We start from the raw sequence: 24,261 nt of genomic DNA on the forward strand, positions 1-24,261 counted from the left end.
AGTGGAGGGGACAGTGGTGAGTGGGGGGACAGTGGTGAGTGGGGCACAGTGGTGAGTGAGGGGGACACAGCAACCCAGTTGAGTTGGTGCCCCCCGAGGCCTCCCCACAGCACACATGCCACCGTGAGCCTGACAGCAGGATCCTGGGCCCCCCACCTCCCTTCCCGTGAACATCCGGCCTGAGTTTCCTCATAGCCAGTTAGCCAACTGTGCCTTTGTTGGGGTTCATTTTTGTTTATTACTTGTTGTTTCTACCATAAAAAGGCTCTTTATGAGGGGACTCTGAGCCTCTGCTCTGAGGATCTGAAACACACACACACTGACAGTGTAAAATCCAAAAGGAGCCGCCTGAATCATGTTGCCTCATGTGGAAATCCTTAGTCCGCCGCCACGTGAAGATGGATGTGACTAGAACAGAGGGCTCGGGAGGCTCACATCAGAGGAGCTGCTCATGTCAGGCCAACATCCTCCTCTCCTGATCCCATTCAGGAATCTTCAGACAAAACCACCCTGATGAGGACATTTGGCAAAAGAATGAAAGATGACCTTAGGAGAGTCCCAGATAGGGTCATGACGGAAAATACGGGATGCCCAGTTAGCTTTAAATTTCAGATCAACAACTAATAATCTAGTATAAGTATACCCCATGCAACATTTAGGACTTACACTAAAAAAATTAGCTGTTGATCTTGTGAACACAAAATATCTGAGACAGGTCTCAGTCAATTTGGAAAGTTTATTTTGCCAAAGTTAAGGACACACCCATAACACAGCCTCAGAAAGTCCTAAGACTTGTGCCTGAGGTGGTTAGGGGTACAATTTGCTTTTATACATCTTAGGGGGACATGAGACATCAATCAGTAGGTGTAAGATGTACCTTGGTTCAGTCCAGTAAGGTGGGACAACCCTTAAGTGGGGGCTTCCTGGTTGTAAATAGATAAGAGACAAAAGGTTGCATTCTTTTGAGTTCTTGATCAGCCTTCCACTGAACATAACAATTTAGTCTGGCTCAGTGAGTCTGCATTTTTACAGAAGCCATAGGGGACAGGAAGCAATCAGCTATGCAGGTGAGCCTCAGGGGGATGACTTTGAATAGAATGGGAGGCAGCTTTGCCCTAAGCAGTTCCCAGCTTGACTTTTCCCTTTAGCTTGGTGATTGTGGAGTCTCAAGATTTGTTTTCTTTTCACAATCTGAAATTCAAAGTTCCCTGGGTATCCTGTATTTTCATTTGCACACTTTGGCGCCCTAGTCCCAGAGTCCTGGAGCGGCATACTGGGGGTGGCTGTGCAGTCCCAGCATCCCCAACCTAGCATGTATAGAGAGCATCCATCCTTACATCCAGCTGACCCATGCCCATGCTCCTCCCTGTGGCTGGAGGTTCAACAATAACATAAGTCTCTTCTTTGTCCTCCAGATATTTCTCCCTCGAGTGGCTGGGAAACTTGGCAAGAGACCAGAGGACCCAAATGCAGACCCTTCAAGTGAGGCCAAGGTATGTGTTACTCCATCCAAGCCCCAGACACCCGACAAAGGTGGAAGACTGCACCCCTTTCCAGCAATGTGGCAAGTCCGCGGCGTGGGGGAGCTGCAATGTCCTCACAGCTGCCCACACAGCAATGCCCACACAGCTGCCACAACACCGTGGCAACTCTTTTGTGAGTTGGCTTCCTCCGTGGCACACACCTGAGCTGGATTTGTGTAGATGCATTTGTTGAAAATCCAAGAAAGCCCAGTAGGGGAGCAGGAAAGTGAGACGGGAAAGGAAGGAGGCAAGCATCTGACATGAAGCAAACCCACACAGGCTGACTGTGGCTCAGTCCTTCTGGGGGCTCTGGAGACCACGCAGATCACACCCCACAGTTAATTCTGCGTAGGAGCAAGGCCACCCACACCCGTCAGTCCTGAGTAAGGGCCAGGCCCTGGGCCACACACATTCCCAGGCACTTCTGCCCTTCCCTGAACAGGCACAGCGGGCCCGTGGCCTGGGGACTTCTTCCATCTGGGAGACATAAGCGCTGGCTGCCAGAGGTGAAAACACTCAGGAGCCAGTGTGCTCGAAAATGGCACAGGGACTCGGGGGGTGTGAGCGGGACCCACAGATGCAGTGCACAGAGGGCAGAGCCAGCCTGGGAGGGAGTTGCTCCCTGTGTTTAGGTGGAGTGGTTAGGAGTAGGAGCAGTGCACAGAGGGCAGAGCCAGCCTGGGAGGGAGGAGCTCCCCGTGTTTAGGTGGAGTGGTTAGGAGTAGGATGAGAGGTGCTATGGCCGGCACCCCAGGATGAATGGGCTTTAGCTTCAGGCCCTACCTGCAGCCCAGTGCCGCAGGGAGCCTCGAGGAACATCTAGCCACTCCTCTTCCAACCCTGGCAGCTCCTCACAGTGACACACGATGTTTTCAAAAGTCCATCTTTCCACAGGATGTTTACAGCACCCAGCGGGTAGGCAGTGCTATTTATTAACACTGTTGTACTGATGAACAAACCAGCCGGCTCAGGGCGGTGGGTGAGCTTGATCAAGATCACAGACAGGAAGTGACAGCGGGGTCTCAGCCCAGGCCATGCCTGACACCCACACTCTTCTCTGGTGGGGGCGCTTCCACCTTTGTCCCTGGAAGCCCAGCCTGACAGCTTCTGCAGTGCCTCTGGCAGCCACCCACAAACCCAGCCAGGCAAAATCCCAGGGTACCAGACACCAGGAGAAATTTCCAGGGGAATTTGGCCATTTGGCTGTCTCTTCACTTCCCTGAAAAGCCAAACAGAGAATGGATTTCTTATCACACTGTAGCAAGGCAATCAACTGGAAAAGAGACAGGAGGAGAGGTGTGAGGACCAACAGTCACAGGGACCCGGGAATCGTGTTAGCCACAAGTGATCTTCCAGTATCCCTGTAAAGAGAGCTACAGGCCCATTTTACAGAGGAGGAGACGGAGGTTCAGAGAGGGTAAGAAGTGAATTAGCCGGGCGCAGTGGCTCATACCTGTAATCCCAGCACTTTGGGAGGCCGAGGTGGGTGGATCACAAGATCAGGAGATCGAGACCATTCTGGCTAACACGGTGAAACCCCGTCTCTTCTAAAAATACAAAAAAACAAAATTAAATTAGCCGGGCGTGGTGGCGGGCGCCTGTAGGCCCAGCTACTCAGGAGACTGAGGCGAGAGAATGGCATAAACCCGGGAGGCGGAGCTTGCAGTGAGCCGCAATCGCACCACTGCACTCCAGCCTGGGTGACAGAGCGAGACTCCATCTCAAACAAAAAAAGAAGTGAATTAATTGTCCATGTCACACAGTGGTAAGGGGCAGTGCTGGGATTTAAACCAGACCTGCAGGGCAGAAACTTGTACTCTTTCTGCCATACCACCCAAATGTGGCAGCTTCCCCAAAGCTGAGCATCTCTTATTTCAGGCATTTCATGCTTAATTTATTGAAAATGTCCATTCTCATATTGCTTAAAGTTCAAATATTGCTAGAGAGCAGAAAACAGTGGCCCTGATTAATTAGAAGCTGGAAGAACAATAAGAAATCCAAAATTAGTTGACAATTCCTAAACGTCACAATTTGATGAAGCCTGGAGACACTCTGTTTCTTCTAGGCAATGGCTGTGCCCTATCTTCTGAGAAGAAAGTTCAGTAATTCCCTGAAAAGTCAAGGTAAGAGCCCTCTGCTCCCCCCACCCCCATGGGCCTGGGAAATGAGCTTCGGGGAGGAAAATGACCAGTCGCAGCTCTGTGTGTTTCTTCATTATCTGTGGGACATATCTCATGTCCTGACTCCCAAAAAACATTCCCAGTGCCGCTCGGGCCACGCTCAGGACCCAGCAAGTTGGTGTTCTGGACAGCTGGAAATTGCTGCTTTAAGCGTGCAAAGGGGGCCCTGGTGGCAGCGGTGGTGGTGGTAGTGGTTTCCATGTTTTTCTACGTAAATTGTCCTAACGTGGTACACAGTTCCTGGCCTTCTAGAAAGTACGGCTCATCATTTAGCCTTCCTTGAAGGCTTGGTGGTGACAAGGACATTAGCTTTGTCCTGGACTAATGGGATGTGAGGCCTCCCCAGCACGTGGCCGGGCTCTTGGGGTATCTGTGTGCTCATCTCATTCACTCACCTTGTGACCCAACCACTGCTCACCAGAGGCTGGTAGCTCCTCCCCCCATTCAGAGTCCCGTCCCTCTGCTGTCGAGCTGTTTCAGGCCCCTAAACATTGTTGGACTGATCTCCTGTTGTCCCTGTTTTCTGAGCTTTGCCCTCACACACACCATTGTTCAAACTCTGCCACAGCTGCAGTCCTTGCAGTGTGTGTCCCTCCGCTGCTCACAAGCAATCCTTGGCTCCCAACTGCCTGCAGAATGAAGTGGGATTTCTTAGCATAGCCCTGCAGACTTTGGCCATTTGTCACACACTGGAGCCAGCCTGCCCCCTACTACACCCGCCCAAGGATGCACTTCCTTCCCGTGCGTAGGACAACGCACAGCGGACGCTGGTTTCAGAGCGCACCAAGCAGGCACGTGCCTCCACGCCTGGGTGTGCCCCCTCCCTGCCCATCTCTGTCCTGTGAAGTCCTCCAGGGCCAAGTATGAAGCCTCTCCCCTGGGCTCTCCACCGCCTCCCTGCAACACCTGGCACATCAATCTCTCTTTCCAGCCAGTTCACTCCTTGATCAGTCAGCCACCCCACCTCCATGCCAGCTCGCTCTTTGCACGCCCTGAGCTCCCAGCACACATTCTGGTCAATCCTGGGATACAGCTGGTGCCCAGGGCCCTTTGGGGCTAATCCCAGATTCAGGGTCACCAGCCAGGAGGGCAACTTTGCCAGAGATGACCCACTAAGGAGCTGCCAGCAGGGGCTCCTGGAGAGCCATGTGCTGGCTCTGCGGGGAGTTTCCAGCACATCTCGTGGGCTGAAATCCAGGTGGAGATTCTTGTTTTGTTGTTTTGTTTTGTTTTGTTTTGTTGTTTTGTTTTGTTGAGACAGGGTCTCACTCTGTCGCCCAGGCTGGAGTGCAATGGTGTGATCTCAGCTCACTGCAACCCCTGCTTCCTGGGTTCAAGTGATTCTCCTGCCTCTGCCTCCTGAGTAGCTGGGATTACAGGTGCCTGCCACCATGCTAGGCTAATTTTGTGTCTTTAGTAGAGACGGGTTTTCACCATGTTGGCCAGGCTGGTCTCAAACTCCTGACGTCAGATGATCCATCCACCTCGGCCTTCCAAAGTGCTGGGATTACAGGCGTGAGCCACCATGCCCGGCCAAGAGATTCATGTTTGTGCAGGAGGACAAGGGGCGATTCCTTGTGTCCTCTGTATGACTGGTTTTGTGAAGGGTAGACTCTGTCCTATCCAGAGACCTCACTCACCTCCAGTCCAAAGCCAGAATAGCTCACCCCCGGCCCCCTGAAGCTCACAGGAATTTTGGGGTCTGAAAGGCAAAGCTGAGGCCTGACCCTTCACATTTCTCCCCGCCATCCTCACCAGCATCTGCCAAGCATGGCCAAGGGGGCTTTTCACTGTCTGCAGAGGCCAGCCCCGCACACTGGCAGGTCCTCGGGCCTCCATCCCGGGGTCTGTGGGGCCTCATGCGACTTCACTGCTCAGGAGTCGTGATCCCTCAAGTTAGGTGATTCCCTCCACAGAGGTTAGTCCTGGAGCAGGGACGGAGGGCCGGCAGGCCAGGCCAGATGACCCTGCAGAGAGGACAACAGCACAACAGGAGCACGCTGCTGAGCCAACTCCCAGAAAAGGAAAAGGACAAAGGCCTGGCCTATAGCACGTGCCAGGTTCTGTGGCGTAAATGCTCCCACCCTGGCTGATCGCAAGCTCCCAGCTGATGTCACCGAGCGTGGGGTCAGGAAGAGGTGCCCACAGTCAGCTCTCAGGAGCCCTGACAACTGGCTCCAGTCAGGCAGGCCACAGAAGACATGCAAAAGTGAAGAAGGGCGGGTGCCTGCACCAGCCACCTGGACACCAACACTCAACTAGGATGTGAGGCCAGATGCCCCCAGCTACACAGCCATGGCCCCAGGAGGTGCCCTCTGCTGAGGGTCAGCATCTGAGACCCCTTGGGCTGTTGCCGTGTCTCACAAAGGAAATGGAAGGAAGCCAGGCATGGTGGCTCACACCTAATAATTCCAGCATTTCAGGATGCCAAGGCAGGAGGATCACTTGAGGTCAGGAATTCGAGACCAGCCTGGCCAACATGGTGAAACCCCATCTCTACTAAAAAATACAAAAATTAGCCAGGCATGGTGGTGTGAACCTGTAGTCCCAGCTACTTGGGAGGCTGAGGCAGGAGAATCACTTGAACCCCAGAGGGGGAGGTTGCAGTTAAGCCAAGATTGCGCCACGGCACTCCAGCCTGGGTGACAGAGCAAGACTTTGTCTCAAAAAAAAAAAAAAAAAAAAAAGAAAGAACAAAAAAGAAAAGAAAGGCAAGGAAATGCAAAGACCACACACCAGTGCAGTGTGATGGGCCTTTCTGCTGCTTCATTAGTGTGAGGATTTCCGGGGCCACAGTGAGGTAGAACGTTAATGCCGGTGCCAGAGCAAAGGAGAAAGAAGTTGGCAAAACTATTGATTTGCATGACAGCTGAAATGTAAATACTTTTTTAAAAATATGTGATGTGGAAGCTTCTTAAAAAGGGATATGTCCATTTTTATTCTACCTTTTAAATTTCTGAGGAGGCCAAGGCACTTGTTTGGGCTAAGTATGTGATTGATAAAGCACCATCCCTCTTCCTGTTTTCCCCAAAGGTAAAGATGATGATTCTTTTGATCGGAAATCAGTGTACCGAGGCTCGCTGACACAGAGAAACCCCAACGCGAGGAAAGGAATGGCCAGCCACACCTTCGCGGTAAAGTTTTCTCTCATTCTCTGAGGAGTTTTTAAAATTCAGTGACCCGTCAGATTTATGTATTAAAATTAAGTCTTCAGAGCAAAGAAAATGGAGATAAACAAAACAAAGATTCAGACCTGAGAATCAAAGCAAAAAGTAAAGTGAAATCTTTGCCAATGAGGGCTTGAAAATCTAAATACTTTGAAATTAGAATAATATCTTGTGTTTTAGAGCTTTAAATTTTCAAATATCTGCTGTCCACACACCCCATTGGATGAGGACCTGTGTCACTAACCCAAATTTGTAGCTGAGAAAACAGAGGCAGAGAGAGGTTAAGTAAAAAACCCCAAGAGAGTTCACCTAATATTGTGAAGAAAGCAAACCCAGGGTTTGACTAACTTGTCCATGTGTGTATGTGTGTGGCTGCGTTCACTCCTGTGTGTGTTTGTACTGTGTGCATGCCTGTGTGTTTGTGCACATCCATGTGTATGTACCTGCATACACACCCAAGTGTGTGTGTTACCACAACGAAAGCGCAGATTTATTGAAAAGAAAGTGCACTCCACAGAGTGGGAGCAGGCTAGAGCCAGTGGCTCAGGAGCCTGGTTACAGCATTTTCTGGAGTTTAAGTGCCCTCCAGAGTTTTCCCATTGGTTACTTGGTTATACTCTATGCAGATGAAGGAGTGGCCCCAACCAATGTGATCGGTCACAGGAGGCAACCAATCAGAGGCTGAAGGGAAGTTACAAAGTTACACATGAAGACTTGGCCGATGACCAGTCTGGTTGGTTGCGGGAGGGGACCAATCCGAGGTACTTTCCATTTTCATCTGAGATGCAGTGGAAAGGGGGTATAGCAAAGGGAGTAGCTGCTGAACCTTTTGTTCCTCAGGCATGGAGAGGTGGGGTTTTCATTTTGATTCAGTTCTAGGAAGTCAGCACGAATTGGCCTTAGGTTCCCTGCCTCCAGACCCTATTCTCTTGCCTCACGTGCATGTGTGCACAAACGTGTAATCTAAATTTGTGTCTACAGATGTGCACATCCATGTACACACCTGTGTATTTGTATGTGCATGCCCATGTGTGTCTGTGTTACATGCCTGTGTATGTGTGTGCTTATATGTGCATGTGTGTTTGTACTTTACAGAAACCTGTGGTGGCCCACCAGTCCTAACGGGACAGGACAGAGAGACAGAGCAGCCCTGCACTGTTTTCCCTCCACCACAGCCATCCTGTCCCTCATTGGCTCTGTGCTTTCCACTGTACACAGTCACCGTCCCAATGAGAAACAAGAAGGAGCACCCTCCACATGGACTCCCACCTGCAAGTGGACAGCGACATTCAGTCCTGCACTGCTCACCTGGGTTTACTGATGACTCCTGGCTGCCCCACCATCCTCTCTGATCTGTGAGAAACAGCTAAGCTGCTGTGACTTCCCTTTAGGACAATGTTGTGTAAATCTTTGAAGGACACACCGAAGACCTTTATACTGTGATCTTTTACCCCTTTCACTCTTGGCTTTCTTATGTTGCTTTCATGAATGGAATGGAAAAAAGATGACTCAGTTAAGGCACCAGCCATATGTGTATTCTTGATGGTCTATATCGGGGTGTGAGCAGATGTTTGCATATTTCTTGTGGGTGTGACTGGATATTAGACATCCAGACAAGTGACTGAACTAATGATCTGCTGAATAATGAAGGAGGAATAGACACCCCAGCCCCCACCCTACGTGCACCCGCTCTGCAAGTTCCCATGTGATCTGTAGACCAGGGGAAATTACACTGCGGTCAAGGGCAGAGCCTGCACATGACAGCAAGTGAGCATTTGATAGATGCTCAGATGCTAGTGCAGAGAGCCTGCTGGGAGAGGAAGAGACAGCAGGCAGAGCTCCAGATGGGCAGGGAAGAGGCTTGGTTCTAGCCTGGCTCTGCCCCTCACTGCAGTGGATCCAGTGGGACAGAGGACAGAGGGTCACAACCAATGAGGGATGTCTGCCAAGGATGGGGGTGCAGAGGCCACAGGAGTCAGCTTGCCACTCGCCCATTGGTTACATAAATGATCTCTCAGACAGGCTGGGACTCAGAGTTATTTCCTAGTATCGGCCTGCCCCATCCAGTTTTAAGTGGAGCCCTCCAAGACTCTCCAGAGCTGCCTTTGAACATCCTAACAGTAATCACATCTCACCCTCCCTGAGGTTCACTTTAGACAGGACCCAATGGCTGCACTGCCTTTGTCAGAGGGGGTGCTGAGAGGAGTGGCTTCTTTTAGAATCAAACAGTAGAGACAAGAGTCAACCCTTGTGTCTTCAAGCATTGACCAAGTTAAGTGTTTCCTGCCCTCTCTGAATAAGACACTTCCAGGAGCTCTCCAATCTCTCACTTAAAACTAAGGTTTGAATCTCAAAGTGTTGCTGGGAGGCTGATACTCCTGCAACTTCAGGAGACCTGTGAGCACACATTAGCAGCTGTTTCTCTGACTCCTTGTGGCATCAGATAAAAACGTGGGAGTTTTTCCATATAATTCCCAGCCTTACTTACAAATTCTATTCTTTGAAAAAATTATTCAGGCTAGGTAAGGTGGCTCATACCTATAATCCCAGCCCTTTGAGAGGCCAAGGTGGGAGAATTGCTTGAGGCCAGGAGTTTGAGACCTCCTGGGCAACATAGTGAGATCCCATCTCTACAAAAAACAAAACAAAAAAATTACCCAAGCATGATGGTATATGCCTGTAGTCGTACCTACTTAGGAGGCTGAGGCAGGAGGATCACTTGAGCCCTGGAGGTTGAGGCTGCAGTGAGCCATGATCGCATCACTATACTCGAGCCTGGGCAACAGAGTGAGACCTTGTCTCTTAAAAAAATTAATAATAAATAAATGAAAATAATTCTTCAGAGTTCCTTTCCTAGCAGATGGCTATTCTGGAGACGTGTAGTGGAAACTGCATACAGGCAGGTCAGGGATCCTTGAGGCTAGTGTACCCCAACCAGTACAGCTGCTGGCTCTTTGTTTCCAGCTAAAGATTGACAGAAGTCAGTGGTTTCTCTATGACTCCAGATGGAGATTAGAGACAAGCATTTAAAATATTTCTCCAAAGTTTTATCCTCCAACAGTCTTATTTATAAGGGGAAAAAGAAAAAATTTTAGGAAGCGTTGAATGCACAGATCTCCCAAAGATGCTTCTTACAAATGAGCTATGAGTGTGCAGCAAAACTGCACTCCCCAGATAATCCAGTATCCAACATATTGCAATATAGCACCCAGATCACCAAGGGATACCTTGCCTCACTGCAGATTATTGGGGTGAAACACAATTTGACAGGTGTAGCTCCCAGCTCTCAGGGATCAAACCAACCATGCATTACAGTGTTGCAGTTTCACTGATTTTATGTCAAGCCATTGTTTCTGTAAGTTCCAAGGATTTTCACTTTCCAACAGCTCTATCCAAAAGAACCCACTTTACTGGGGGCCAAAAACCCATCCCCAAAGGAGTAATAGTAATGGTATTGTCACTTGCTGGGCTTCTGAGAGCCCAGCTAAAGCTCTCCACTTTAGCATGCTGGTGACAGCCAAGTAATCCTCACATATTCACAATGCTCATAACTTCAAAGTTATTCTTATAGAGAATATTTATTACATATGAATTTTTTTTATTTTATTGGGATAAAACAGAAAAGATAGATATGCAAAAGAAAAAAATACATAAAAAAAGAATCATCTACCCACTAGCAACCACTGCTAAGTCCTTGCAGACATTGGTTCACGTATTAGCTTTTAGTAAAACTCCCACAAGTTAATATACTCGTAGGTGAGTAAAGCCCATTCCAAACATTACCGCACACCTATATCTTCCCAGGAAAGAGCCAGCCCCAGAAAGAACTATTTTACCCATGTATGCTACCCATATTCCCCTGAAAATATCTACAGCAAAGTCTTCCCAGAGACAGCCTTGCTGTCTAAATGAACAAACTGCTCAGTTATTTCCAATGAACACACCTGCAGCTCAATGGCATCTGGGCTCAGAGTTCCAAGGAAATGGCCATGCTGGGGAAAGGAGTCTTTTGCTACATCACCACAGACACTTGTAACAGTCTATGATTGTTAATTTTATGGATCAAATTGGCTCAGCTGTGGTGCCCAGATGTCTGGTCAAACACCAGCCAAGATGTATCTATGCAGGTATTCTGTAGATGTGATTAAGGTTTAAATCAGTAGACTTTAAAGCAGATAACCTGCCATAAAGTGGGTGGGCCTTCCCCAGCCAGTTGCAGGCCTTAGGAGAAAAGACGGATGTGCCCTGAGCAGGAAGGAGTTCTGCCTCCAGACTCCAGGGACAACTTTCCTCCTTCCCTGGGTCTCCAGCCTGATGGCTAGTTCCGCAGGATTCAGGCCTCCCAGGCCCTGCAATCTTATGAGCCTATTCCTTAGACTAAATCTCTCCTTCCCCCCTCTCTCTCTCTCCCTCCCTCCCTCTCTCTCTGTTCTCTCTCCTCTCTCTCCCTCCCTCCCTCTCTGTTCTCTCTCCTCTCTCTCCCCTCTCTCTCTCCCTCCCTCCCTCTCTCTCTGTTCTCTCTCTCTCCCTCCCTCTTTCTCTCCCTCCCTCTCTCTCTGTTCTCTCTCCTCTCTCTCCCTCCCTCCCTCTCTCTCTGTTCTCTCTCCTCTCTCTCCCCTCTCTCTCTCCCTCCCTCCCTCTCTCTCTGTTCTCTCTCTCTCCCTCCCTCTTTCTCTCCCTCCCTCCCTCTCTCTCTGTTCTCTCTCCTCTCTCTCCCCTCTCTCTCTCTCTCCCTCCCTCCCTCTCTCTCTGTTCTCTCTCTCTCCCTCCCTCCCTCTCTCTCTGTTCTCTCTCTCTCCCTCCCTCCCTCTCTCTCTGTTCTCTCTCTCTCCCTCCCTCCCTCTCTCTCTGTTCTCTCTCTGTCCCTCCCTCTCTCTCTCTGTTCTCTCTCCCTCCCTCCCTCCCTCTCTCTCTGTTCTCTCTCTCTCCCTCCCGCTCTCTCCATTCTCTCTCTCCTCTCTCTCCCCTCTCTCTCTCCTCCACACACACACACCCTATTGGCTCTGCTTCTCTGAAGAGCCTTGACCAATGTACAGTCCCTATATAAGAGCCTTGTCTGATGTTCAGTGTGTCTGCGTTTGAAACTTGTAAACTGGTTAGATGGGAGCTATGTGTGAGGGATGGGGAGCACCATTTATTTTATCACAAATGCAATGCCAAGGTCCCAGAGCTGTGGCCACGTGGGGTAGGGGAAGCCTTCCTCCAGTGCTCAAATCTCACTAGCACTTTCTCTCTCAGTTCTCAGAGATGCCACTTTCTGGATGACTCACACTTCAAAAGCACCTTTCTAATTTACAAAGAGGAGTGTTTTAAAATCTCGTAAGAGTCTGGATTTTCAGAAGCCATCTACAGCAGAAACAGCTTTTCTGGTGACTGAATATTGCTCTTGCCGTGGCTGTTCCACAGCTGCAACTCAATGGCTTCCAATTCCCAAGGTTACCTCTCCCATCAGGCTGTGTAGTGTCTTCCTAGGAGGCCAGAAGAAACACACAGGCCACAGCCACGGTCCAGTTTCTTCTGGGAACAAGCACAAGGGAGAGACATTTCATCAGTCCACTCAGACACACGTTTGAAGCCCTGCATTAGTTTCCTGTGGGTGCCATAACAAAGCCCCACAAACTGGTAGAATACAACAGAAAATTACTCCCTCACAGTTCAGGAGCCCAGAGTCCAAAATCACAGCATCAGCAGGGTCGTTTCCATCTGCAGGGCCTGAGGGCAGGCAGTTCCTGGCCCCTTCCAGCTGTGAGGTTGCTGGCATCCTTGGTGCTTCTTGGCTTGTAGCTGCCTCCCTCCAGTCTCTGCTTCCGTCTTCACATCGCCTTTCTCCCTGTGCATTTCTGCGCGTCCGTCCTCTTCTTATCAGGACACCAGTCGTTGGATTTGGGGTTCACCTTAATCCAGGATGACTCATCTTAACTAATTACATCTGCAAAGATCCTAGTTTCCAAATAAGGTCATATTTGAGATTCCAGATGGGAGACTCCAACCCACTACAGAGCACCATTATGGTCCAAGAACCAAAACCAAAACCAGCTATCCATGAAATCAACTGTCCATCATGGTGCTGTTGCTACTTACCAAGTGCCTGCTACAGGCTGCACATTTACCATGTTGAGGGTGAAAGCTCAAAGATCTCAAAACTGAAATGCACCCCAGAGTAGGGTCCTCTCCCCATGTTGAGTACAGGAAGAAAGACTAGGAGGGAGGGAGGCTCTCAACTTGGGGCTCTTTTTATATATATTTATTTATTTATTTAGAGACAGAGTCCTCCTCTGTCTTCCAGGCTGGAGTGCAGTGGCACGATCTCAGCTCACTACAACCTTTGTTTCCCTGGTTTAAGTGATTCTCCTGTCTCAGCCTCCCAAGTAGCTGGGATTACAGGTGCCCACCACCAGACCCAGCTAAGTTTTGTATTTTTAATACAGACAGGGTTTTGGCATGTTGGCCAGGCTGGTCTCAAACTCCTGGCCTCTTGTGATCTGCCTGCCTCAGTCTCCCAAAGTGCTGGGATTATAGGCATAAACCACTGCACCTGGCCTTGGAGTGCCTTTAATTGCAAAGAGCAGAAATCCACTGAAACCAGCCCAAGTGAAACAGCGAGCGTGAGAGAAGAACACAGAGCCTTCTCTTGGGGACCCAGGAAAACCCAGCGATCCAGTGCAGCAGCCACGGGGGCTGGGGTGGCTCTGCAATGGCCATGGCCTCGAGGCTTCTCAGCCCCCCTTGTGCCCTTCTCTTCCCTATTGACTGTGAACTGCTCCTCGGCCTGTTCAGCAGGTGGCCTCTCTCAATGGCCTCTCCAACCCCCAATTCTAGGACTGTTCCCTCCAGCGGCCACAACTTATTTTTCCAGATGCCCAAGAAATAGATGGGCAGGGCCATGTACATGCGAGTTGCTAGCCAACCTAGAGACAGCCTGTGCCAGAGAAGAGGTCGTCTTGCCCGGACAAGCAGGGCAGCAGGTCACTTCAACCCGTTCACACAGCACAACACTCCCACACAGTGCGTTCTCTTGTTCTCCCACTTTACACAATGGGTTTCAGAAACAGCACGAGGCTGTCACGGGGTCGACTGCACACCTGTTGCAACAGTTTGCCAGCTGGAGACCTAGACCCAGGGCAGCAAACGGCACGCTGGGCCAAAGCCAGCTGGGGCCCATCTTCCTAAGTGAGGTTTCATGGGAGCCCAGCCACACCCATTCATCTGCCTTTTCCCCATGGCTGCTTTTCTGCTGCAACAGCAGATTTGGCCAGCTGCCACCAAGATCCTATGACCCACAAAGCTGGACACGTTTACTATCTGGCTCATGGCAGAAGAAGTTTGCCAGCTCCGTGTTCAAGATTGGATTTGGAGTGTCCCCTACAGACCACAAGCAAACGAGCCGGCAGGTGGGCACCGTGATACAGTCCCTGACTCGGATGATCCCTTCTTTGTTGCGGGGCAACTCTGCCTTCTTCACTCCTCCCTGCTTCTACCCGCAAGACCCTCCTCCCTGGTACTTTCTCCGGGTCCTTCACTGAGTCGTTTTTCTCTGTCCATCCCCCGCCACCTGTCCTCTTCTTGCCTTCTCTGAGGTGTGCCCACCTTTCCCTGGCTGTTCACAGCCACCTGTCCTCTGTCCACACCCACGTTCAGGTTTACGGCTGAGGCCTCGTTAAAGAGCTCTGGGCTTCTTTGGGGTCTCAAACATAAGCAAAGAAATAAAGGGTTCCAGGCCCAGCGAGCAGCCACCTGGCCACCCTCTAGGGCTCCTCAAACACCTGCCCACGACTGACCTCAGCATTTCCCCATCCCCGAGGCTCCCATCTTAGCCCCCCAGCTCTCAGTCTGGAAATCCCCGACCCATGACCTCCGAGCTCACTCCTTTTCTGCCCCTCACCTCAGCCCAAGTCCTACCCCATATGTCTCCTAGACAGCTCTGGAATTCCTATCTTTACCAGATCTCTTCCAGAGGACAGGAAAAAGGGGAAGCGTGGCTCCTCTTTCATAAGGCTGGTAAGACCTTCCTACTGAATGCAATGTGAGGAAGGAGAAGTAAAGGCAACATATGTTAACATATTTATTCTATAAATTAAATTTTCTTTTTTGTAGAGATAGGGTGTTGCTATGTTGCTCAGGCTGGTCTCAATCTCCTGGCTTCAAGCAATTTTCCCACCTCAGCCTCCCAAAAATGTGCTTGTACTACAGATGTGAACCACCGAGCACAGCCTAAAAGATCTGTTCTAAATAAAGTATTCATGAAACAAATCCCAGAATCTATTAGAAAACCTATTGTATCTTAACAATGTAAGGTTCATCCCAAGAGAGCCAGGAATTCTTTAATGTTAGAAAAATATATATATTCTTGTGGTCCACTGTGTTAACAGAGTAAATGAGAAAACCACTGTGATCACTTCATTCAGTGAAGAAAGGCACAGAAGAATAAATCAGTAGCTGGCCGGGCACGATGGCTCATGCCTGTTATCCCAGCACCTTGGGAGGCCAAGGTGGGTGGATCATTTGAGGTCAGGAGTTGGAGACCAGCCTGGCCAACATGATGAAACCCCGTCTCTACTAAAAATACAAAAATTAGCCAGGCGTGGTGGTGGATGCCTCTAGTCCCAGCTACTCGGGAGGCTGAGACAGGAGAATCGCTTGAACCTGGGAAGTGGAGGTTGCAGTGAGCCGAGATTGCGCCACTGCATTCCAGCCTGGGTGACAGAGCAAGACTCTGTCTCAAAAAAATAAAATAAAATAATAAATAAATAAGTATCTTAGAAAATTAGGACTGGAAGGCGTGGCAGCATCTTTGCTGTCATTATCCCCGTGGCCTCCATCAGCATCTTTGTTCTCATTATCCCCGTGGCCTCCAGGAGGGTAGCATGGCAGGCAGTCGTACTTTCCCCAGGGAGGGGACTTTCCTGCACAGGTTCTAGTTTGTATGTGCCACAACTCAAGTGGCCACACCACATTCTGGATGAAATACTGACCAACAGAAGCTGGACCAAGAGTGCTTGGCTCTGCCTGTCCTGAGGGCCATGACGCAGTTAAATAGGGGATGGGGAGAAGCTCCCTGACTGCCTGTGGTCAAAACCCATCTGTGGGATTCATTTCTCTAAAAACACTGAAGCCATGTGCATCCTGAGAGCCCCAGGCCAGGCCTGCAGTTCTGTGATATTATTGCAAGAACAGCCCACACCTCACTCGCCATCACAGCATCTCCAGCCAGCCACAGTGCCTCTCAGCGGTTCTGAGGTCTCTGATGGACGCCATCGCCTTCCACGTGGGGGTGGGGTAAGCAGGATTGATGCCTGTGCTACCGCCCAGCCCGCCTGCTGCCTCCCACTGGTGGACTCCCAAAGTGGCAAGATGCCAGTGCCACACTGTGACAGAGCTGCTTTACACACACACACACTCCAGTGGTGGATGCCCAGAAAGCTGCCCCCAGGTCCTGGGGTCTCAGTTTCTGCTGCTACAGGCAGGCCTAGCACTGGACAGAAAACACACCTCCAAGATGGTGATACTTAACCACCACTATCACCACTACAGGTCGAGTTCCCTTATCCAACGTACTTGGGACCAGAACTGTTTTGGATTTTAAGGGTTTTTGGGGGGAGGATTTTGAAATATTTGCACTATACTCATGAGTAGAACATCCCAAATTTAAAATCCAAAATGCTTCAATGGACATTTCCTTTGAGAATCAACTCAGCGCTCAAAAAGTTTCAGATTTGGGGTTTTTGGATTTGGGATACTCAACCTACATTTGTAAAAACTATGGATGGGGAGCTTTTCGCCATCACTGATGCCTGAGCTACCCCCACAAATTCTGATGGAATTCATTCCACGTACAGCCCAGGCATTGGGAAGTTTTTAAGGCTCCCAAGTGACTCTAATCAGCAGCCCAAGCTGGGAGCTGCGAACCCCACCCCGTCACCCTTCCCGTGCTGCTTACCCTACTTCCCGCCACCAGCTACCCCTGGGCTCCAGAGCTCCCAGGGAGCCCACCAGCCACAAACCTGTGTCACTGGGAAAAACAACTATGCAGCAAGGAAGAAGCCACTGTGTCCTGTTCCCTGAAGGGGAAAGTATTGCCAAGAAGCTTTTCCTAAAGGATGGAAGTGGCACATTGACCATCTGCGTCAATCCATGGGAAGCACGTGCCAAGTTTCCTCTCCAGAAATTTTCCTTAAAAAGATTGTACTCAACTGCATATAAGTGGTCACGAGTATAACCTATAATTATTCAGAACATGAATGATTTAGATCCACCTTAAATGGTAGAACATTGCACAGTTACTTAAAATGGCACAAACTTACAGATTTTTTGGCAACTTGAGGATGTGATTGTTACAGTGTTAAGTGAAAAGAAGGAAATTCAACATGTATAAATGTGATCAATCTACCCAGAAAATATGTCGGAAGCTCACTAGAAGAAAATGCATCAAATGTAGAAGCGAGAGGCTTTCTTTTTTTTTTTTTTTTTTTTTTTTTTTTTTGAGACAGAGTATCGCTCTGTCGCCCAGGCTGGAGTTCAGTGGCAGGATCCCAGCTCACTGCAACTTCCACCTCCAGGGGGTTCAAGTGACTCTGCTGCCTCAGCCTCCTGAGTAGCTGGGATTACAGGTGTGAGCCACCATGCCCAGCTAATTTTTGTATTTTTAGTAGAGACGGGGTTTCACCATGTTGGTTAGGCTGCTCTCGAAGTCCTGACCTCATGATCCACCCGCCTCGGCCTTCCAATGTGCTGGGATTACAGGCATGAGCCACCACACCTGGCCACGAGCAGTTTCTTTAACATGATCAGTGCTATTTTTTCTATTTTGTTGTATGCACTAATATTTTTCCAAATGTATATGAACTGCTTTAATAATAAAAAATGTATTTGTTTCTTTTATAATAAAAAATAAGCTTGTCTTATGAGAATAATAAACTTGTTTATGTTAAACATTAATTATAAAGACTGTAAAAGTCTAGAAACCACCTGTTGTAAGTTATAGAGTGCTTGCTTCTGCAGCACATATACTAAAATTGGACCGATACAGAGAAGATTAGCATGGCCCCTGCGCGGAAGTTACAGAATGAGGAAGACATGGTGTGCATACGACAAATGCAGGTAGGACAGTCAGGCAGGTGAATGAACGAGGACCGAGAAGATCGCAAAGATACAAAGCCGCAGTGCTGGGCTTTGGCGACTGTCCCTTCTCACCTTTCCCTTGAATGCGAACGCGGTGATTTAAAGGCAGGGAGAGAGGACTGGAAGGAGTCCGGGAGCCCCATCTGTGAGGCCCAGCGGACACTTGACACTGCAGTCTGCCCGAAGGCGAGCACGAAGAAGAGAAGCTAATGTGTTTTAAAACCACTTGGTCCAAATGAAATTATATAACCCAGGAAGGAACAAATTGCATCGCTGATGAGTTTTGTTTTGTTTTGTTTTTTTTAATAAAGGAACGAGAAAAGACACAGGCTCGCTCCTGATGCCGCCCTGTGAGGGAGACAGGCTGGCTTGGGGGAGGGCACCTGGGGGTGCCGGCTTCATCCTCTCAGGGGCTATAAAAGGGGAACAGAGGCTCCTGCCTCCTCGGCTCCACTGCACCCGTAGCCAGGACAGCTCCTCTACCACACTCGAGAACGGTGAGTTGCATATCCAGGCGCTGGAGCTTGGGCCCTCTGCTTTGCTACTTTGTAAAATCTTCCCTTGCTGTCTGAGTGTGGGTCGGGTTGAGACCCTGCCTGCTCTCCTGGCAGCTGAGGCTAGGCCTAAGCAGGAGAGGCAGAGACGGCTGGCCCCTGGGTTCTTGCATCCAAAGCCACCCTGCCCTCCCAGGGCACCAAGGCTCCGGCGCTGTCCATGGTGGAGACTCCAGGCAAAGACGTCCCATTCAACTCCGCTGACCAGGAAATCCCACGGGGCAGCCAGCCAAAGTCTCCACCTCTCAGGGAGGCAGGTCTTTGGGGATCAGGAGCCAAGTGAGCATCGTTAGCATTCTCGGACACCCCTCAGGCGGCGTGGGTCCCGTGCCAGAGGAAATGCAAACGGCCAGCCTGCTGGGATGCATCTCTTTATCACTCTTCAAGGTGGCACCTCCATTTCCTCTAGACTGGGGAACCCCCCACCCCACCTAGCATGGGACGCCCCGCCAGGTCTCTAAAAAGGAAAGGAGTAGGCATTTTAAATTGTTCTGATGGAGAGCACTTTCTGTGGGGCTCAGGGAGGGGCTGGAAAGTCAAGGTCAGCAGGGGGATCCTTCCCAGAGCAAGATGGAGCTCTCGGGCATCTTCCCATGGCACCCAAAGTGCCACAGGTGGAGGAAGGAGGAGGGGCGCCTGCAGCAGGTGTTTCCAGGTCTGCCATGATGGATGCTGTTTAGGCATTTCAGCATCTCCACTCCAGTGGGGTGGAAGGGGTTTTCTATGCACCTGGTGTCATCTACGGCAGCCCCCCCTCCCATCACCGATAGGAAGTGGCCCTGCCTTGTGAGAAGAGGTCCCAGATGCTACAGGTTTACCTTGGAGCCTCAGAAGACTGGATCTAGCGTCATGGCAAGGGTGAGTGGGCTTACTTAGGGCAAAGGATGCAGACTCATTCTACAACACGCAGCTGTCGGCTGACATTCCCCAGCAGGGCTGGGATGGCAGGCTGGAACCAGGCATTAGGAGGCGCTGAGATGAATGTGGGAAAGGGCCGTGCACCGGATTCCATCCAGCCCCTGAGCCTGGTCCAGGCTTGGCACTCCCCAGCTCCCCAACCATGTCTGAGGTTGAGCAAGGGGCTGCCTCCACCTGTGCAGCTCCCTGGGCACCTCCCCACAAACCTGCTGTCCTGGGTGTGCAACATGCACAGCCGTGCAGAGGCCTGCTGCACCTTCTGATCCCTTAACACAGGCGGACAGACGGACCCAAGGCTGTTCCATGACAGCCCCCCTTTATAACGCGTAGCTCACACACCTCCTGAGGGCTTTCTGATCATGAGCATCAATGTACATGTGACCGATCCCGTTAGAGGCTGACGCGCACAGAAGCCTCTCACTTAACACCTCATTGCGCAGAGGAGAGAATGGGGTCACAGGCGGGTGGGGGACCATGCAGAGAGCCAGGTTTAACTGCTGTTTCTGTGCTTATTCCCACCCCAGCACAGATCAGAGGAACACGTGGAGATCTATGTGGCTATGTGCACGTGCACATCTACACACATACATACACATCTACACACTCACACACATCTACACACATACATACACTCACACACAACTACACACACATCTACACACATACACACACACATCTACACTCATACACACATCTACACACACTCACACACATCTACACACACTCATATCTACACACATAAACACACACATCTACACACATACACTCACACACAACTACACACACACATCTACACACATACACACATCTACACTCATACACACATCTACACTCATACACACATCTACACACACTCTCACACATATCTACACACGTACACTCACACATCTACACATACACATCTACACACACATCTACACACATACATACACTCACACACATCTACACACATACACTCACACACCTACACTCATACACATCTACACACATACACTCACACACATCTACACACATATCTACACACGTACACTCACACACCTACACACATACACATCTACACACATACACACACACATTGACACACATACACACATCTACACACATACACTCAGACACCTACACACATACACATCTACACACATACAGTTACACACATCTACACACACATATACACACACATCTACACACATACATCTACACACACATATACACACACATCTACACACATACACACATCTACACACTCAGACACATCACACATACACACGCATCTACACAATACACACAGACACATCTACACACATACACACGTCTACACACATACACACACATCTGCACACATACACATCTGCACACATACACTCACACACACATCTGCACACATACACACATATCTACACACATACACTCACATACACATCTACACACATACACACAATCTACACTCATACACACATACACTCACATCTACACACATACACACACATCTACACACATACACATCTACACATACACACATCTACACACATACATACACTCACACACATCTACACACATACACACCACTCATACACACACATCTACACACATACTCTCACACACATCTACACACATACACTCACACACCTACACTCATACACACACATCTACACACATACACTCACACACATCTACACACATACACTCACACCTACACACATACACATCTACACACATACACATCTACACATACACACATCTACACACATACATACACTCACACACATCTACACACATACACACCACTCATACACACACATCTACACACATACTCTCACACACATCTACACACATACACTCACACACCTACACTCATACACACACATCTACACACATACACTCACACACCTACACTCATACACACACATCTACACACATACACTCACACACATCTACACACATACACTCACACCTACACACATACACATCTACACACATACACATCTACACATACACACATCTACACACATACATACACTCACACACATCTACACACATACACACCACTCATACACACACATCTACACACATACTCTCACACACATCTACACACATACACTCACACACCTACACTCATACACACACATCTACACACATACACTCACACACATCTACACACATACACTCACACCTACACACATACACATCTACACACATACACATCTACACACACACATCGACACACATACACACATCTACACACACACATCTACACACATACACACATCTACACACATACACTCACAACTACACACATCTACACATACACACACATCTACACACATACATACACACACACAACTACACACTCACACATCTACACACATACACTCACACACATCTACACACACATCTACACACACTCAGACACATCTGCACACATACACACGCATCTACACAATACACACAGACACATCTACACACACATCTACACACATACACACACATCTGCACACATACACACATCTACACACATACACTCACACATCTGCACACATACACACATACACACACATACACTCACACACATCTGCACACATACACATCTACACATACACACACACCTGCACACATACACACACACATGCACCCATGTGCACATACACCCTCTTGTACACATATACATACACAGATGTGCACTCACATGCACACAGGCTCATGCACATACTTCTCTCTCACACACAGTGCTCACTCTACCCAAGGTCCCAGCTCCGTGCACACGCACCCTGATGCCTGTGTGACGCTGCTCCTGCCCCTTCTCCCCCAGGCCGTGTCCTCCTCATTTGGATCTCCCCTCCAGCGGGGCCTCCTCGGAGGAGCCAAGGGATGAAGGTGCTGAGGGCCTGGCTCCTGTGCCTGCTGATGCTGGGCCTGGCCCTGCGGGGAGCTGCAAGTCGTACCCATCGGCACTCCATGGAGATCCGCAGTGAGTGCCTGGACCCCTGTCAGCCTCCCTTACCCCACCCTCCCTCACCCCAGAACCTGGTGCAGCCTGGTCGCTCGAGAACCTGGCAGGAACGGGGTGCGCGGGAGGAAAGGGAAGTCAGTCTTGGTGCTTTTCTGAACTCCTGCTTCCCAAAGCCAGCCCACGCCCAGAAATGGCCTCGCCAGAACCTCTGGGTGCCTGTTCCTTGGGTGGCTCCCAGCATGGCCTGGCGACTGGGCTGAGAGGCCCTGCCTGTGCACTCTGCCCCGCTGCCTCTGGGAGCACACAGCACACCCTGGGGACACGTGCCCATGGTCTGCTCCAGCTGTTTCCTTTCCAGCCCCTGACATCAATCCTGCCTGGTACGCCAGTCGCGGGATCAGGCCTGTGGGCCGCTTCGGTCGGAGGAGGGCAACCCTGGGGGACGTCCCCAAGCCTGGCCTGCGACCCCGGCTGACCTGCTTCCCCCTGGAAGGCGGTGCTATGTCGTCCCAGGATGGCTGACAGCCAGCTTGTCAAGAAAATCACTCTGGAGCCTCCCCCACCCCACCCTCTCCTCTCCTTTGGGCTCCTTTCCCTTCAATCCTAATAAAAGCTCTGGTCTTCAGTTACACATTCACGACTGTGTGGTGGTGACTGTGAAGTTGTTCCCTCCTGGGACATTAGACTAGAAAGAACCTCAGAGCCCAGCAACTTCTTTGGAAGAAAAGGCTTTGTGACTTGGCAGAGGGCACTTGGCACTGAGTTGGGGCGCTGGGACTACCCTTGGTCACCGGCAGCCCACAGCCACCCCCACACCCAAGCTGCCCTGAGTGGCTGCCCAGGCTGTCCACTGCAGAAGGCCAGGAGGTGCCACACATCATACTCTGCAGGACACTGTCCCCATAGGAGGGTAGCACAGCCCCCAGCCTGAGCCCTGGGCAGCCCCTCAACCTCAGTCCTTTTTATTTAGACTATTTTTCAGAGCAGCTTTAGGTTCACAGCAAAATTGAGTAGAAGGTACAGAAAGTTCCCATCCACCCCCTTCCCCCACATCCGCACAGCCTCCCGCATGATCAACACCCCCACCAAGGGTGCCTTTGTCCCAGTCGAGGAACCCACACTGACACATCCCCATCCCCAACCAGCGTATGTCAGAGCCCACTCTCCACGCTGTGCATCCTGTGGGTTTGCACAAATGTACAACAACACGATGTGGCATCATGCAGAGTCGTTTAACTGTCCTAGAAGTCCTCTGGGCTCCACCTACTCATCCTCGCACCCCGCAACCCCTACAACTGCTAGTCCTCTCATCGCAGTCTGTCTTGCCTCCCTCTTACTCAGGGAAGATGCATCATGGATTGTTTCTGACCCATGGCAGGGAGACTTGAACCTAGATTGCTCCCACGCCACGTGCGTCCCTTTCAAATCACACGGGGATGTCTCCACATCCTGCCTCAGGTGTAGCTTAGGTTGGCATTGGGGGCACATTTGCACCACCTGGGAGATTGAGTTCATCCCATGAATCACTGAGCCTCAGTTTCCACAACTGCATGCCACAGAACAGCAACGCTTACCTCATTCCTCAGCTCCGTGGGCGTGGCACCTGCACGCCAGCCGGCACAGGGTGGGTGCTCTGTGAGTGCAAGCCCCTTCCCCAAGGCCCATCCTCCACCCAGCCACGTAACAGGCTTCACCAGCTCCCTCCAACCCAAAGCTTGGCCTGGACTCTTGCTGGACCCTGCCTGCAGATGCTGATCTCAGGAGCCCATCCTGACCACAGCCCTCTTGGCCATCCATGCTCAGAGGGGCCAGTGGCAAGGCCCAGACCACCTACACGGGGCTGAGTTGGGGTGA

The 24,261-nt window shown here is 50.3% G+C and overlaps 2 protein-coding genes and 1 non-coding gene across 5 annotated transcripts in view; all 3 read left to right on the forward strand.

The window, feature by feature from the left end:
* MLPH (melanophilin) overlaps positions 1-8,394 on the forward strand; it is a 64,068-nt gene extending 55,674 nt beyond the window's left edge. For all 3 annotated transcript variants that reach the window (XM_003813104.6, XM_003813103.6, XM_063595323.1), the window contains 4 exons: positions 1,416-1,493; positions 3,589-3,646; positions 6,737-6,837; positions 7,966-8,394. In XM_003813104.6, coding sequence (XP_003813152.3) covers positions 1,416-1,493; positions 3,589-3,646; positions 6,737-6,837; positions 7,966-7,992 — 264 coding nt within the window. In that variant the 3' untranslated portion in view covers positions 7,993-8,394. The remainder of the gene's footprint in view (positions 1-1,415; positions 1,494-3,588; positions 3,647-6,736; positions 6,838-7,965) is intronic.
* A 9,458-nt stretch (positions 8,395-17,852) lies between these two features.
* Positions 17,853-17,958, forward strand: LOC112439127 (U6 spliceosomal RNA). The gene has a single exon (XR_003027433.1). It is a non-coding gene; the product is annotated as a U6 spliceosomal RNA (small nuclear RNA).
* A 4,367-nt stretch (positions 17,959-22,325) lies between these two features.
* Positions 22,326-22,929, forward strand: PRLH (prolactin releasing hormone). Its single transcript, XM_024927986.1, has 2 exons — positions 22,326-22,425; positions 22,766-22,929. Exons 1-2 carry the CDS (start codon positions 22,326-22,328, stop codon positions 22,927-22,929), a joined length of 264 nt encoding a protein of 87 aa, XP_024783754.1.
* Positions 22,930-24,261: the final 1,332 nt, after the last annotated feature.

This window comes from Pan paniscus, chromosome 13 (assembly GCF_029289425.2).
Source record: "Pan paniscus chromosome 13, NHGRI_mPanPan1-v2.0_pri, whole genome shotgun sequence".
Classification (NCBI taxonomy): Eukaryota; Metazoa; Chordata; class Mammalia; order Primates; family Hominidae; genus Pan; species Pan paniscus.

Coding starts and splice junctions, on each gene's coding strand:
- PRLH (XM_024927986.1), top strand. CDS start 22,326: ATGAAGGTGCTGAGGGCCTGGCTCCTGTGCCTGCTGATGCTGGGCCTG. Junction 22,426..22,765: donor GCACTCCATGGAGATCCGCA/GTGAGTGCCTGG, acceptor TTTCCTTTCCAG/CCCCTGACATCAATCCTGCC.